At 38.3% G+C, this 15257-nt stretch overlaps 1 protein-coding gene across 1 annotated transcript in view; it reads left to right on the top strand.

Annotated features, from left to right (window-relative positions):
• The window catches only part of CCDC38 (coiled-coil domain containing 38), a 47663-nt gene that overhangs the window by 28449 nt on the left and 3957 nt on the right, over positions 1-15257 (top strand). The window contains exons 10-14 of the mRNA XM_047067295.1: positions 4727-4796; positions 5861-6012; positions 7328-7463; positions 12162-12367; positions 15058-15151. Of these exons, the coding sequence (XP_046923251.1) occupies positions 4727-4796; positions 5861-6012; positions 7328-7463; positions 12162-12367; positions 15058-15151 (658 nt within the window). The remainder of the gene's footprint in view (positions 1-4726; positions 4797-5860; positions 6013-7327; positions 7464-12161; positions 12368-15057; positions 15152-15257) is intronic.

Raw genomic sequence — 15257 nt, 5'->3', positions numbered from 1 at the left:
ATTTCTGCTCTGATCTTATTTGTCTCCTTCTCCTGGGTTTGGGGTGTCTTTGCTGTTCTGCTTCTAGTTCTGTTAGGTGTGCTGTTAGATTTTGTATTTGGGATTTTTCTTGTTTCTTGAGATAGGCGTGGATTGCAATGTATTTTCCTCTCAGGACTGCCTTTGCTGCATCCCAAAGCATTTGGATTGTTGTATTTTCATTTTCATTTGTTTCCATATTTTTAAAAAAATTTTTCTCTAATTTCCTGGTTGACCCATTCATTCTTTAGTAGGATGTTCTTTAACCTTCATGGTTTTGGAGGTTTTCCAGATTTTTCCTGTGGTTGATTTCAAGTTTCATAGCATTGTGATCTGAACGTATGCATGGTATGATCTCAATTCTTTTATACTTATGAAGGGCTGTTTTGTGACCCAGTATGTGATCTATCTTGGAGAATGTTCCATGTGCACTCGAGAAGAAAGTATATTCCATTGATTTGGGATGCAGAGTTCCAAATATATCTGTCAAGTCCATCTGATCCAATGTATCATTCAGGGCCCTTGTTTCATTATTGATTCTCTGTCTAGATGATCTGTCCATTGTTGTAAGTGGAGATTTAAAGTCTCCTGCAATTACCACATTCTTATCAATAAGGTTGTTTATGTTTGTGATTAATTGTTTTATATATTTGGGGGCTCCTGTATTCGGTGCATAGACATTTATAATTGTTAGCTCTTCCTGATGGATAGACCTTGTAACTATTATATAATGCCCTTCTTCAGCTCTTGTTACAGCCTTTAAAGTCTAGTTTGTCTGATATAAGTATGGCTACTCCAGCTTTCTTTTGACTTCCAGTAGCATGATAGATAGTTCTCCGTCCCCTCACGTTCACTCTGAAGGTTTCTTCAGGTCTAAAATGTGTCTCTTGTAGACAGCAAATAGATGGGTCTTGTTTTTTTTAATCCATTCTGATACCCTATGTCTTTTGGTTAGAGCATTTACTCCATTTACATTCAGTGTTATTATTGAAATATATGGGTTTAGAGTCATTGTGATATCTGGTGGTTTCATGCTTGTAATGGTGTCTCTGGTACTTTGTGGTCTTTGCAACATTTCACTCACAGAGTCCCCCTTAGGGTCTCTTGTAGGGCTGGTTTAGTGGTGATGAATTCCTTCAGTTTTTGTTTGTTTGGGGAAACCTTTGTCTCTCCTTCTATTCTGAATGACAGACTTGCTGGGTAAAGGATTCTTGGCTGCATGTTTTTTCCATTCATCACATTGAAGATTTCCTGCCATTCCTTTCTGGCCTGCCAAGTTTCAGTAGATAGGTCTGCTACTACCCTTATGTGTCTACCTTTGTATGTTAAGGCCCGTTTATCCCTAGCTGCTTTCAGAATTCTCTCTTTATCCCTGCATTTTGCCAGTTTCACTATGATATGTCATGCAAAAGATTGATTCAAGTTATGTCTGAAGGGAGTTCTCTTGTGCCTCTTGGATTTCAATGCCTGTTTCCTTCCCCAGATTGGGGAAGTTCTCAGCTATGATTTGGCCAAGTACACTTTCATCCCCTTTCTCTCTCTTCTTCTTCTTCTGGAATTTCTATGATACAGATATTGTTCCATTTGATTGTATCACTTAGTTCTCTAATTCTCCCCTCATACTCCTGGATTTTTTTTTACCTCTCTTTATCTCACCTTCTTCTTTTTCCATAATTTTATCTTCTTATTCACCTATTCTCCCCTCTGCCTCTTCAATCCGTACTGCAGCTGCCTCCATTTTATTTTGCACCTCATTGATAGAATTTTTTAATTCATCATGACTATTTTTTAGCCCTTGATCTCTGTAGCAACAGAGTCTCTGCTCTCCTCTATGCTTTTTTCAAGCCCAGGTATTAATTTTATAACTATTATTCTAAATTCTTGTTCTGTTATATTGCTTAAATCAGTTTTGATCAATTCATTAGCTACTTCCTGGAATTTCTTTTGAGAAGAATTCGTCCATTTCGTCATTTTAGCTAGTTTTTTTTGTCCCTTATGTGTTTTAAAAGCTTGTTGTGTGCTCTGCACCTGTGAGCACTGCTATATTAAAGGAGGGTCATACACTGTCCAGGGCCTGGCCTTTCAGGAGGTGTTTTTTTTGGAGATTGTTACTTGCTCTCTGTTGTTGTGACTTTAGTTATTTTATTACCCTACTCATAGTGATATTTTGGACCCTCCACCAGGTGTGCTTTGATTTGTTCCTTGGAGTTGCCCTGTAAAGGAAAACAGAAAGACAAACTGGAGACAAAACACGCAAACACATAAACAAATAACACAAACAAATAAAAACAAAAAGCTAAAGACTAAAAACAAAAAACCCAAAACACTGACTACAAGTAAAGAAGAGGGTGGAGGTAGTGCTGATGGAAGAGCACATACAAAGAGAGAAATGACTGGGGTGGGGAGGGGGAAGAAAACATAAACATTGATTAGGCAGAGAGACTAAAAGTCTTAATCCAGAGAGGGAGAAAGGAAAATAAAGAAGGAGGCGGGGAAAATGACACGAAGATAAAGTTACCCAGACAGAGAAACTATATGGCTTGATTATTTCAGAGAGAGAAAGGAGTGTAAAAAAAGGAGATGTAGAACATGTATCAAGACAATGGATTAAATGTCTATTTAGACAGAACAATAACTAGAGTATCCAGCCTAGAGGAGGGAAGAGATAAGGAGGAGAAATGGGGGAGGGGGAAGAATATATCTATATATCCAGAGTTGACCTAGAGTTAATCCAGGCAATGCTGCATCGCTTGTAGGTAGTAGCTGTCTGCAGGGTCTGTGTCACTCCAGTGGATAGGCAGTTACCCAGTGCAAGGGGTCTGGTTTGGCGTAGTCCGAGCCCATCTCTATTATGGGCCCCGGGAGTGATCCCTGAGGCCCAGCCTTGGCGGGGGGTGGGGGGTGGGGGGTGGGGGGAGGGGTGGGGGTGGGTTGCGGAATGGTGATCCCCAAGTCTCTTCTCCACGGAACCGGACCTGGTGGACTCCATTTGAGTCATACCACTGTGCCGCAAGCACAGATGAGGTGGTCCTTCTTGCTCGGCCAACTCCCCTGACCCTGCGCTTGGCTAGGATTCAAAGTCCTGCTCCATGCACTCTGGCACTGGGGAAGTGCCACTCAGTGTGACAATATGTGGTCCCAGCTGGCTTTGTCTGTGCGGCTGCACTTCAGGGAGGACCCCCTTCTCTTACCGAGAACTGAGTCGCTGCCCTCACTTCAACTGAGTCGCCACCCTTACTTCGAACCCCTGGGGTGGTGGACACAGGCAGGCTTTGTCTTTTCCCACAGCACTACAGGGAATCAGCAGCGTTATCCTCCTGCAGACTGCGCCCTCAGCCCAGCCACTGGGCCTGGGAGTGGCAGATGCAGGCAGTTTCAGTGCTATCGCACAGCCTTACAGGGAGGGAACCACTTTTTCCAATTGTGGACTGAGCCCCTGACATACCACCACACCCAGGCCTGGCTCCCCTCCTCCCCAGGTGTGTGAACAGGGAGTCAGCTCCAGTCCGAAGAAAGCCCCACAGTTAGAGATCGGATCTCTCTCAGTCTCAGTCCCAGGTCTTTCTCCTGTCCAGATATGGTCAGACACTTCCCCTAGCCATTCTTTCTCTTCCCTTTGTCTCTCTGTAAAAAGGGGTCCCTCCCCTCTGTGCCCACGTGGCCGTTTTTTATCTCCCCCAGTTCGCAGTTACCCACCTATCTTTTTTCCAGCTTTCCCATTTTCTTCCTAGCAGATTCAGTCTCTTTTCCTCTCAGACTCTGGTGTTCAAAGTCCTTTGGCTTCTGCACTTCTTTGTTTGAGAGTCGTGGGAAGTATGGATCCCCCTACTTCTCCACCATCTTTGTCCCTGGGGAAGCCTGAAGTATTTTTTGTAAAAGTTTTAATTACATAGATCACACCAATAGCCAGCTTTCTCTCCCTAGCCCATGCCTCTTTAATTTTACAATCATTTTCAATTTATCCTTCTTAAAGGACTTTGCCAGAGCCACTTTGCAAACCACATAATTATTCTTTAAGAATGTACCTCAAGGTGCCTGGGTGGCTCAGTAGGTTAAGTGTCCGACTCAGGTCATGATCTCGCAGTCTGTGAGTTGGAGCCCTGCTTTGACAGCTCACAGCCTGGAACCTGCTTCAGATTCTGTGTCTCCCTCTCTCTCTGCCCCTTCTCCATTCTCTCTCTCTCTCAAAAATAAATAAATATTAAAAGAAAAAAAGAATGTACCTCATCTCCCATCCCACCAACCAACATTTCCTCAGCCTGATCAGAAAATATTTTCAAAAAATCAGCTCTTCAGAAGACAAATATTGTATTACTCTAGGAATGAGCTTTATTTTGAGCATTGGAGCACATGCTTAGTTTGTCAAGACTGCATTAGAAGTGACAAAATACATGCAGCAATGTACATTGTCATGTGTTTCTTTATAAAATTTTTTTGTAGATGCACCTCAAATAATTGGTACCATATGGTTTGGCCCTTCCTTGTGGTCTCACTTGTTTGCATATGTCAGCCTTGTCTGGGACTAAATCAGATTTTCTTTTGCATACCTGTGAAATCCATTGATTCCTGCAAACAGCAGTTTCCTAAAAGGCTAAGAAGGCTATTGAAAAAGAACTATATTATAGTTAGGTTCCAAAGACAACTTAGAAATAAAAGCAAATCTGTTCTGAAAATGGCTCAGAAACCAGGCATTTTCTTTCTTTTACAGTCTCACTGAAAGTATCAGTTCAGAAGATAGTTTGGAATTCTTTTTAGATGATGATATGGACTATGATCTGGTAATCAGATTATCTTTCTTGATTTGAATATTGCGTTTGGTTAAAAGTATAAATGCTCATTTTTTTTTAAGAATTAAATTTCTTACTCCAAATATTCCACATATTTCCAGAAGAAATTATGATTTTGATACTGTTTCCCAGTTGCCTATATAGTTCATCTTTGTCATCATTTTATGAAAAATAAATGTTTATAAGAAGGTAATAATTTAGGATATATATATATATATATATATATATATATATTATCTACAATCATCCTGTAAAAATGCCACTTTTTGATTGCTTATCATTTTATTGGAGTTTGAGATATACTGGGTATCTATACTGTAAGATAAATCAACCTTCAACAAAACAGCCCTTTAATGTTATAAGGCTAACTTTGAGCTAACTCCATCCTAAAAGTTTTGTGTTTTGTCTCCTTGTAACAGAGCCTAATGTCTTCCGGGTTCATCCATGTGGTAGCATGTGCCAAGATTTCCTTCTTTTTTAAGGCTGAATAATATCCCATTGCATGGATATACCACATTTGCTTTATCCATTCATCCATCAATGGACTTTTAGGTTGCTTCCACCTCTTGGCTATAGTAAATATGATGAACATGGTGTGCAGATACCCAAGTCACCTTTTTAAAAACTAAATTTACTTAAAGTAATACGTATTTATTAAGTTTTGGGAAAATATAAAATAAAACGGGGGGAGAAAATGACCTGCACTTGGCCTCCTTTTTCTTTTTTCTATTCCTTCTCTCCCGCCTTTCCCTAGACCCATATTTCCCTTTTTCCTGCCTTTGTCTCCTCTTCTGCTCCATCCCTCCTTTCTCTTTTCCCCACCTTCCTTTTTCCCTTCTCTAATAACTTTCATCTCCCCTAATACCCCAAATGTCCTCTTTTTGAAGGCCACCTCTCAAATGGAAATAGGCCTCTTTGCCATTCTCTGCCCATGCCTCTCTTATAATCAGAATGGTATTCTCCCCACCACCATCACCACTGTATTTTTCTAGATGAGTCATATGTGCATAAGTAGCATATTTTTAAGTAAATCATATTCATTACTGGTTGATTAGGAGCCAGAACTTTATTTCAAAGAACCAGAAGAGTTACTTCAAGTCCTCACAGAGCTGGAAGAGCAGAATCTAACTTTGGTACAATATTCCCAAGATATAGATGAAAGTCTTGAAGATATAAATAAAAGAGAAAAACTTATACAGGATAAAATGTAAGTTTTATTTATTCTATTGTAAGATTTATTTATTCTATATGTAAGATTTATTCTATTAATCAATTCTGTCTCTAACCAGAGACAGAATCCAACTTATTCCTGTGTGAGCCTTCCTTGCAGTCTCTCTGGATTTAGTGTGGGATTTTTTATTAATAATAATTTACATTGCAGGGTGTAAAATGTAGAAGTTATAATTACATAGAGTAGACTTGCTTTAGTTTAATTTTAGTCCCTACATCCTTTCACTTGTCAAAATATTTTCTTAGCTAGCAATAATAAAAGGCAGTTTGGAAGATTAAAAAGAATTATAATATCACCTGCCTTAATTTTTATTTTTATACTGAAGCATAGTTGACACACATTACATTGCTTTCAGGTGTACAACATAGTCATTCCACAATTCATTCAGTTTCCATTCATTAACTGCCCTGGTGCAGTTTTCACTCTGCCACCTGCCTAATCAAATCAGGCTTTAGATGATAATGCTAATAAATGCATTTTCCTTGGCTGTGACTCTCACAAAGTTATGTGACTTAAATATTATACCATTTTATAACATACATACAGATATATCAGGGCTCTCATAAAAAGGATTTCTGTCAGGGGAAGGGGGCTGGATTTGATACCTCGCAAAATTCCTTCTCTAAAATTTTATATAATTTTGGAAAATAACTTCAAATAGCAGAGAATAAATCTGTTTATCCACCCATTATAAAGATGTGTAAAGCCTTTTCCAGAACAGTTTTCTGGGCCAGTTGATGGCAATCTTTTCAAACAGTAGGTCTGAATTTGGACACTGAATTTTGGAGCAAATTAACTTATTCAAAAGTTAAGCCCCTACAAATCATGATCTCACAGCTACCCTTTACTGCTAGTGTATCCTTTTAATCCTGGCCTCCTCTCTCCCAATCCTCATAGCATATGGCACCTGCACGCTGACAATATGAGTTTGGGGAAGGAAGTGGGTGTGATTGGGCAGGAAAAGGGGATCTAGGTCAGAAGCTATCTCTAGATCACACCACAACTTGGTTGGGTTCCTGACATGTCAACTTTGCTATTTGGAGGTCTCAGGGGAATCAAAGGAAGAAAATTCTTCCTGATGGAAGTTAAAAGCAGTTATCTGTGCATTCATTTTTCTCATTTTACCTGAAAAGTTGCATGTACTTTGACATCCTAAAATACAAACTTGTATTTGGCTTACTAGACATAGGATGCCAACATATGACCTGGAAAGTGTGTTGAAGCTCTGGAATGATGGTGTATTTCTAAACCACAAATTACAGACATGGGTCTCTTTCTTCTTTTGCAATAGAAATAGCAACATAGCATTTCTTTTGGAGCACAAGGAAATGCTCAAGGCTAACTGTGTGAGAGAAGAGGAAAAAGCTGCAGACCTGGAATTAAGGTCCAGGCTATTTAGTTTTGGAGAATTTAAATCAGATGCTCAGGTAATCATTCTTTGCCAGTGGTTATTTTATTTTGGCTCATGTTAATAATAATTTGCATTCCCTGTCCACTAAGCATTGGAATGGGGAGTTAAAGCACACCACAAGTCCTAGGTTGATGACAGAGGTAGAAAACCAGTTTAGAGTTATCTTGTCCATATGTAATAGTCAATTTACATAGTAGATAGAAAGCATTCAAACTGGCATTGGGATTCTCTTAAAATGTGCTCTAATTATTACAAAGTATGATGTTGAAATTGTTCTGCCCATAAATATATTTTAGTCAAGAGTGTATACACATGAAGTAGTTAATTGTCTATGATCATTTTGTTAGTAATTTGAAGAGCAAATAACTAACACATGAAGCACTGCAACATCAGTCCAGCACTGAGCTTTTAACAGATGTCAGCCTCTCTTGCTGACATAGATCCATTATTGGATCTATTTATGTATGAGTCTCTCCCAGCTGGATGCAAACCCCTCCAGGGCAGGGACTGTATTACCCTTCCTAGTTAGATATGTTAAGTGTCCCTGTTAAGTAGGTGCTCAATAAATGTTTGCTGAATGAATGATTAGTTTCTAGACCCACAACAAACTTCAGCTAACAATGATTTCCATGTAAAAAAATCTCAAATGAAGTAAAAATTCAAATCTCATATGTGAAGCTAATACCACATTTATGGTTATGAACTTGATTTTCAAAGAGGTAGATTTGGGGTAACTCAATCAGATGATTGTCCTCTCTAACCATAAGATGGGCAGGGTTACAAAAGCAAAAGTTGCTTATGGCTTGTTTACACACACACATTTCCTAGGGTGGTATATAGTACCCTGAGTTAGGAGGGGGTGGGGTCATGCACTGCTAAAGCAGGAAGTGTGATGACAGTCACCTTGCAGTTCTTCAATGCTGGCTTTTTTTTTTTTTTTTAAATCTTGTGTGTGTGTGTGTGTGTGTGTGTGTGTGTGTGTGTGTTAAAATGTACGTAACATAGAATTTATCACTTAACCATTTTAAGTGTACGATTCAGTGACATTAAGTATATTGGCAATACTGTGTAACCATCACTATAGAATTTTTCATCATCCCAAATAGAAACTCTCTACCCATAGACAATTATTCTTCATACCTCCATCTTATCAGCCTCTAGTTAACTTTTATTCTACAGTCTCTATAAATTTGCCTGTTTTTAGGTACGTCATATAAATGGAATCATACAATAGCTGTCCTTTTTTGTCTGGTTTATTTCACTTAGCATAATGCTTTCAAGGTTCATCCATGCTATAGCATGTATCAGAACTTAGTTCCTCTTATGGCTGAATAGTATTCTATTGTATTCATATTCCACATTTTGTTTATCCATTCATCCATTGATGAACATTTGGGTTGCTTCCACTCTTCAATTGTTTTAAATAATTCTGAAATTGACTGACATAAAAAAAATGTCAGATAAATATCAGTGATATTTCACCCTTCCCTTACCAAACCCCTTTCATCCATGTTTAGGATGGCTGTGAAAAACAGTAACATTTTCAATACTCTTAAATTTTGAGGCAACCAGATCCCTAAACAGAGAAGGTAGGATTGATCTGAAAATTACTTCTTAATAGATTATCTATAAATTTTTGGTCACAAATATAATTTTGGCATTCGTGTATTGCACACTCTGAGAAAATGGGGCCAGTAATTCATAGTGTCTCCTAGAGATGGGAAGTGCTAGGGTGGAAAAGGGGGAACAGAGCAGGAAAATTGATAGGGAAAAAGTATCCTTAGAATCACTCCCATTCTTTCAGATCTCAAAATGTGCAAAACATAATCCTTTATGAGTAAACATAGTTGTATCTAATTTTGATATTCATAAATCATCATAGTTACTTTGGAACTGTAACTATAAAATCAAGATTTTATTCTTTTAAAATGTCCACACTCCTATTTAATCCCTAACAACATTTTTTATGGATTCAGTACTTTTAAAATAAAATTTTAAATTTAAGTATAAAGTTATATTGAAAAGTGCTCAAATTATAAGCTAATTATAAATTCTCTCTTAAGAAATCTCCTCAAAGTGAACATACCCATGTAACCAACCCCTAGATTAGGGAATAGACTGTCATAAGCACCCCTAAAATCCTCATGCCCCCTTCCAGTCTCTACCATCCCTCAAAGGTGACCACTATCCTGACTTCTATTACCATCAATTAGCTTCCATGTTTTGAACTTGATATCGATGGAATCAGGTAATATATTTGGCTTACCTGGCTTCTTTCTCTCAAAATTACGTTTGTGAGATTCATCCACGTTGTTTTGTGTAGCAGTTACTTGTTCATTTTCATTGAACATGAAATGGAATGTAAGCTATTGTGCAGTTTGCAGAATGTATTCATCTCTGGTTTTATTCTTCCAAACAGGGAGCTGATCCAGTTCAATTGAGACTTGTTTACAGTCAGCACACAGCAGAATGTGACAGGGCTTAGAATTACAGAATCCTTTGACATCAAGACATCTTCCTGCTCCTCTATCTAATTTTGATGTAATTATTACTCCTAAGCATCGCTCTAGTCAGATCATTTCCCTTTCCCTTTTGGAAGGCATACAAAGTCCTAATCCCAGTTTTGGTCTTCCACAATCCTGGCCAACTCCACCTCCGGGGAGCAGCTGGAACTCCTCCCATCCCTTGCAGACTCTCAGGTAGCCCCTATTCCGGGGGACTCTGGGCTGGGCCTGCCATCTAGTGGCAGCTCCAGGAATTGGACACTTCACTTCTGTCATCAGGAGGCCTGTAGCTTGAGCTTCCCACTTCCTTTGCCTCTCTGCACTGTTGGGCCAGGCCCTCAATCTCTTTCTCATACGTGAGTCTTTATTTTTTAACCTCATTACCTAATCCTATTCTTATGCTGTTCTTACCTTGTCAAGAAAATCTCTCTCCTTGTCTTTTCCTCTCCTGTTTCACAGGGGGAACTTAAAAAAAAAAAAAAAAAAAAAAAGACATTCTGAAAAACAGAAGACATCCTGAAAGTCCATCCACCTCTGAAACTCTTAAGTGTTCAAAAGGTCTCTTTCAGAAATTTTCATCAACTACTAACCATTCTCATATTAAAGTTGCTTTTTCTCAGCATCAGTGTTCAAAATATTAAAAAAAAATTTTTTTAAATGTACTCCCCTTGCAGCAAAATTGTTTTTACATACCTAATATACACTTCTCCTTGATGGATGGGTATACTTTTATTTTTCCTTTTATAGTTTTTCTATTTCTAAACTTTTCTAGAAGTGTTAATATAAATAGGAAATTAATGTTATTTAGAAAGGGAGAGAAAAAAGGAGCTTTATGGCAAATAGGCCTTTTGCTTTTTCTTTTACTTTTTCCTTTAATATTACTTTTTGCTTCTCCAATTTTCTAAAAGGAGAATTTTTTTTTAATTTTAAACTTAAGTTCCAGTATAGTTCCAGTATAGTATAACATACAGTTATATTAGTTTCAGGTGTAAAAAGGAACATGTTTGTAATATAAACAGGAAATACGGTAAGTGTTACTTTAGAGAAAAAAAAAGGGTGATTAGTGGTAAATGGGACCATCAGAAAGGTGGTTAAACCAGGAGGTGGGAGGGACAAGCTGTTGGAAGTAAACCATTAGTAACAGATCTTGACTTGCAATGAAGTGTTGGTAGCTCTGTAAGGAGTCTGATTCCAGGAGGGGTGTCCCATAGCTTGGAGCCACGTCTTGAGTGTTATTTGTCCTTGGCTTTATGATGATTCTCATCTTCTTGAGCAGAAGCAGGTATGGGGGCAGGATGCTACCTGGAGAATGATTTACTTTGCCCAGCAGTTTATTGAGGTCCTCTTAACTGCGAATGACGGGTACACAGTGGAGAAAGAATGAGAATTTTATGGTCTTGAAACACATTACCTACAAGCTCGAGCATCTCTACCAACAGTTAAAACAGCGCAGTGGCCAGGTACAGGGATCAGCAAGGTTTGGCCTAAGCCTCTGCTTGGATCAGAATACTGCAATGGCTTCCAATGGAATGAATGAAAATTAAATTCAGTAGGCTTTGCAGGCCAACCTGGGAATCTGTTTGCTGGTAACTTTTTTTTTTTTTTCCCTCAGAGAGAATGCACTCATTTATTCAGCAAACATTTATTAAGTGCATAGTTATATGCAAAGTGCTGCTTTAGATATACGTGTAAATGTACAAAATAACTCCAGGTGTTTAGTCTAGAAGGGAAGATAAGGCATGTATACAGATAGCTTGCATACAGGATGATTACAGTTTCATGGAGAGTAATAAGTGCAAAAAAAGGATGCTCACATGCTGCGTTGCAAGGAAATGCATTGGAGTGCCCAAAAAAGGATTTAAAATGCATACATATGGTGCCTCTACTTGAATGCTTAAGGAATCAGATACACGAAAACACTCAAGCAAAAAGGTATTGTCATATTAAAATTGCTTTTTATACCTGGACTGAAATATTTTTAAAATAATCCAAGGTGTTACTATAGTAATAATGTGACTATAAATTATGATATAATCACTGTTACATCGTCTCACTGTTCTATTAGTTTTTCTTTTAAAAAGAAATGTTTAGTAGCATATAAGAGCTACTATATTTCATTGCAATGTAGTAAAATGGAATTCTACATTTATTGAATGAACAAGGAAATAGTGATGAGATCTTATGTTTTCTGCTCTCCTTTTCAATCTCAGGAAAAACTGATAGAATCTCTTAGTAAAAAAATTAATCAAGTATACAAGGTCTGCATTGGAGATGCTGATGTTGGCAGTCTCAACCCAGTTCAAAAGCTGGTAAAAGTAGAGTCTCGCCTGGTGGAATTGAGTGATCTCATTGAATCCATTCCCAAAGAAAATGTGGAGACAATTGAGAGGATAAAACAGAAAGAACGGCGGCAAAAGTATAGTCAAAGTCTTATGATATGAGTGTAGTGAATGACTTAATGAGTTGAGAAACGTTTTGCTGGGATTCCACAAACACTGAACAAGCCCCTATGACATGGCAAGGATCGCGATAGAAATGCAGTAGACCCAATGAGTATGAGTAGAGTATGTCCTTCTCATACAGCTATTATTTAATGTGGGAGACACGGTCATCAAATATTCTTATGAAATAATGTGTCACTAGCAATGGTAATGAGCACTGGTTCACCTGGGCAACTGATCCAGTTTGGGATGGGTGAAGGGTCATTTTACCCTGAAAATATGGATTTTCAGAATGAATATTCACTACTTATACAAAAATTTTTGAACAGCTATCTTGTGGAAGGGGAATTGCACTCGTCATGGAGGGCCCAAAGCATGGAATTAGAGCCTTTCACTGGAAGGAGACTACATATGAAGGAATTGTTTGAAAGAGCCATGCAATGAGGGCATAACTCTTCCTCAATGCATAACTGCCAACACTTCACACACACAGCATTTACATATTAACTCATTCGGGTCCTCAAGACAACTACATGAGGATTATCATCCCTCAAACAGCACCCCCTCCTACCCTCACAGCCTTGCCTACCTGGGGGCCTTTCCAGGAGAATGCACTGACTTACAAATTTCCATACCGAGTTAAATAAGGATCTTAATTTTTTAAGTTTATTTTGAGAGAAAGTGCAAGCAGGGGAGGGGCAGAGAGAGAGGACAGAGTGAGAATTCCAAGCAGGCTCTGCAATGCCAGTACAGAGCCCAATTCTAGGCTCCAACTCTCAAACCATGAGATCATGACCTGAGTCAAAGTTGGACGCTCAACTAACTGAGCTACATAGGTGCCCCAAGGATTTTATGTACATACTACCTTTCAGGCAATGATTATAAATATATGATCCCTAGTATAATGTGGCACGTACAGAATGCTGATAGGTGGAAAAACATTCATGCTAAAGCAAAAAAACGCATGTTAAGAGGCAGACGAGCACTACAGTTGACCTGCAGGTTCTGCCATTTACAACTTTTGTGACCTTAGGTAGGCCACAAAACCTCTCTTAACTCTGTTTTGTTTTCTTTAAAATGGCAGTTAATAATAGTATTTCATAGGGTTGGTGTGAGGATTAAATTTTTTTTTTTCAACGTTTATTTATTTTTTTGGGACAGAGAGAGACAGAGCATGAACGGGGGAGGGGCAGAGAGAGAGGGAGACACAGAATCGGAAACATGCTCCAGGCTCTGAGCCATCAGCCCAGAGCCCGACGCGGGGCTCGAACTCACGGACCGCGAGATCGTGACCTGGCTGAAGTCGGACGCTTAACCGACTGCGCCACCCAGGCGCCCCTGTTGTGAGGATTAAATTAAATAATCTATGTAAAAGTACTAAAGCATGCTTGACACATAAGTATTCAAATATTTAGCATTAATGTTAGATATTTTGTTATTGCTTACTGGGGGATATTGTTTCCTCCATATAAAAATGAAGTCCAGAGTATATATAAAGGTGATCTTGGTGGGATTTTATTGAATATAAAGCAAAATTTTTTTTTTAATTGTAAATAAAAGATTACTCCTTCCATAAGGTGACCTATGACTAGGGTACCTGGTGGCTCAGTCAGTTGAGGGTCCAACTCTTGATTTTGGTCCAGGTCATGATCCCAGGGTTGTGGGATGGAGCCCTGCTTTGGGCTCTGTGCCAAGTGTGGAGTCTGCTTGGAATTCTCCTTCTCTCTCCCTCTGCCCCTCTCCCCAGCTTGTGTACTCTCTCTCTCTCAAATGAAAATGGAAAAAATAAAAATAAATAAAATGAAAATGAAAATGGGGGGAAGACCTCTATGAATGATTACACTAACAGCACTTGCCTCTTTTCTACAATAGGAAATAATTTTCATTGGATTGTAATTACAACTTATTTTCAATAGTGATACATGACTCTAATGCTAATTGCTTGTCATTCTTATCAAAACGAATTTTATTTTTCCCATGAGTTAGAGACACATAAACCTAATTTTGCATAAAAAATGTTCAGTAAATGTTACGCTCACAATTATAGGAGTCCATAAAATAGCTATCACTTATTGAGGGCCTATTCTGCATTAGGCATTGGCCCAATATGCAGAGGTCATTTTATGTAATTTTATCCTTACAAGAACTCTAAAGAGAACAAGACAAATAGCATTTCTTGGTCTTAATTTCAGGATACCATTCAAAAAGATTAACTGGAAAAGTACACTTTTGTGGTAATCACTGAACTATATAATATACACTGTGATTCATGCATTTTTCTACACATTATACTTCAGTAAACAGACTAAAGGAGGAGGCTGGGTGTTAATTCAAGTGGCCTTGCCCACATTAACTGTAAAGTGCTAAAACAGAAGTGGAGTAACAAGAAGGCTTTGTTGAGGTGGTTGTTTTAGACCAAGATCTAGGTAGATAGATTTACTCCTTCCAAAATGGTGACAAGCATTTTCTCCCACTTTAACACGAATAGGATCTGTTGTTGACATTTCCCCTGAATATTCAAAAGCCATAGTATGAGTGAAGGTAAAGTATTATTTAACTTTAAGGGAAATCATAAAATATTTAGGTAGTTCATTACCAAATACTATAGGTCTTTTTTCTACTTTTTGTGATTTATAGTTGCAAAAATGTTTTCCTTTTTTGACAGGTTACGTGAAGATAAAATGAAAGAAAAACAAAGACACCAAGAGGAAAGGCTAAAAGCTGCTCTGGAAAGGGCAGTGGCACAACCAAAGAAAAAGGTTTGTGTTTTGTTATCAGTAGGTCCAGCTACATCTAATATGTGAATGCTTCTGTGAAATACCTAATTCAGCTAATTTATCAAGGGTGAACTTTAGCAAAATAGTC

This window comes from Lynx rufus, unplaced genomic scaffold (assembly GCF_022079265.1).
Source record: "Lynx rufus isolate CCGP_SWC_20201006 ecotype Redwood Valley unplaced genomic scaffold, mLynRuf1.p SCAF_7, whole genome shotgun sequence".
Lineage (NCBI taxonomy): Eukaryota > Metazoa > Chordata > Mammalia > Carnivora > Felidae > Lynx > Lynx rufus.
Note: the sequence above shows the minus strand (reverse complement) of the source record. Positions and strands in the feature narration are given on the sequence as shown.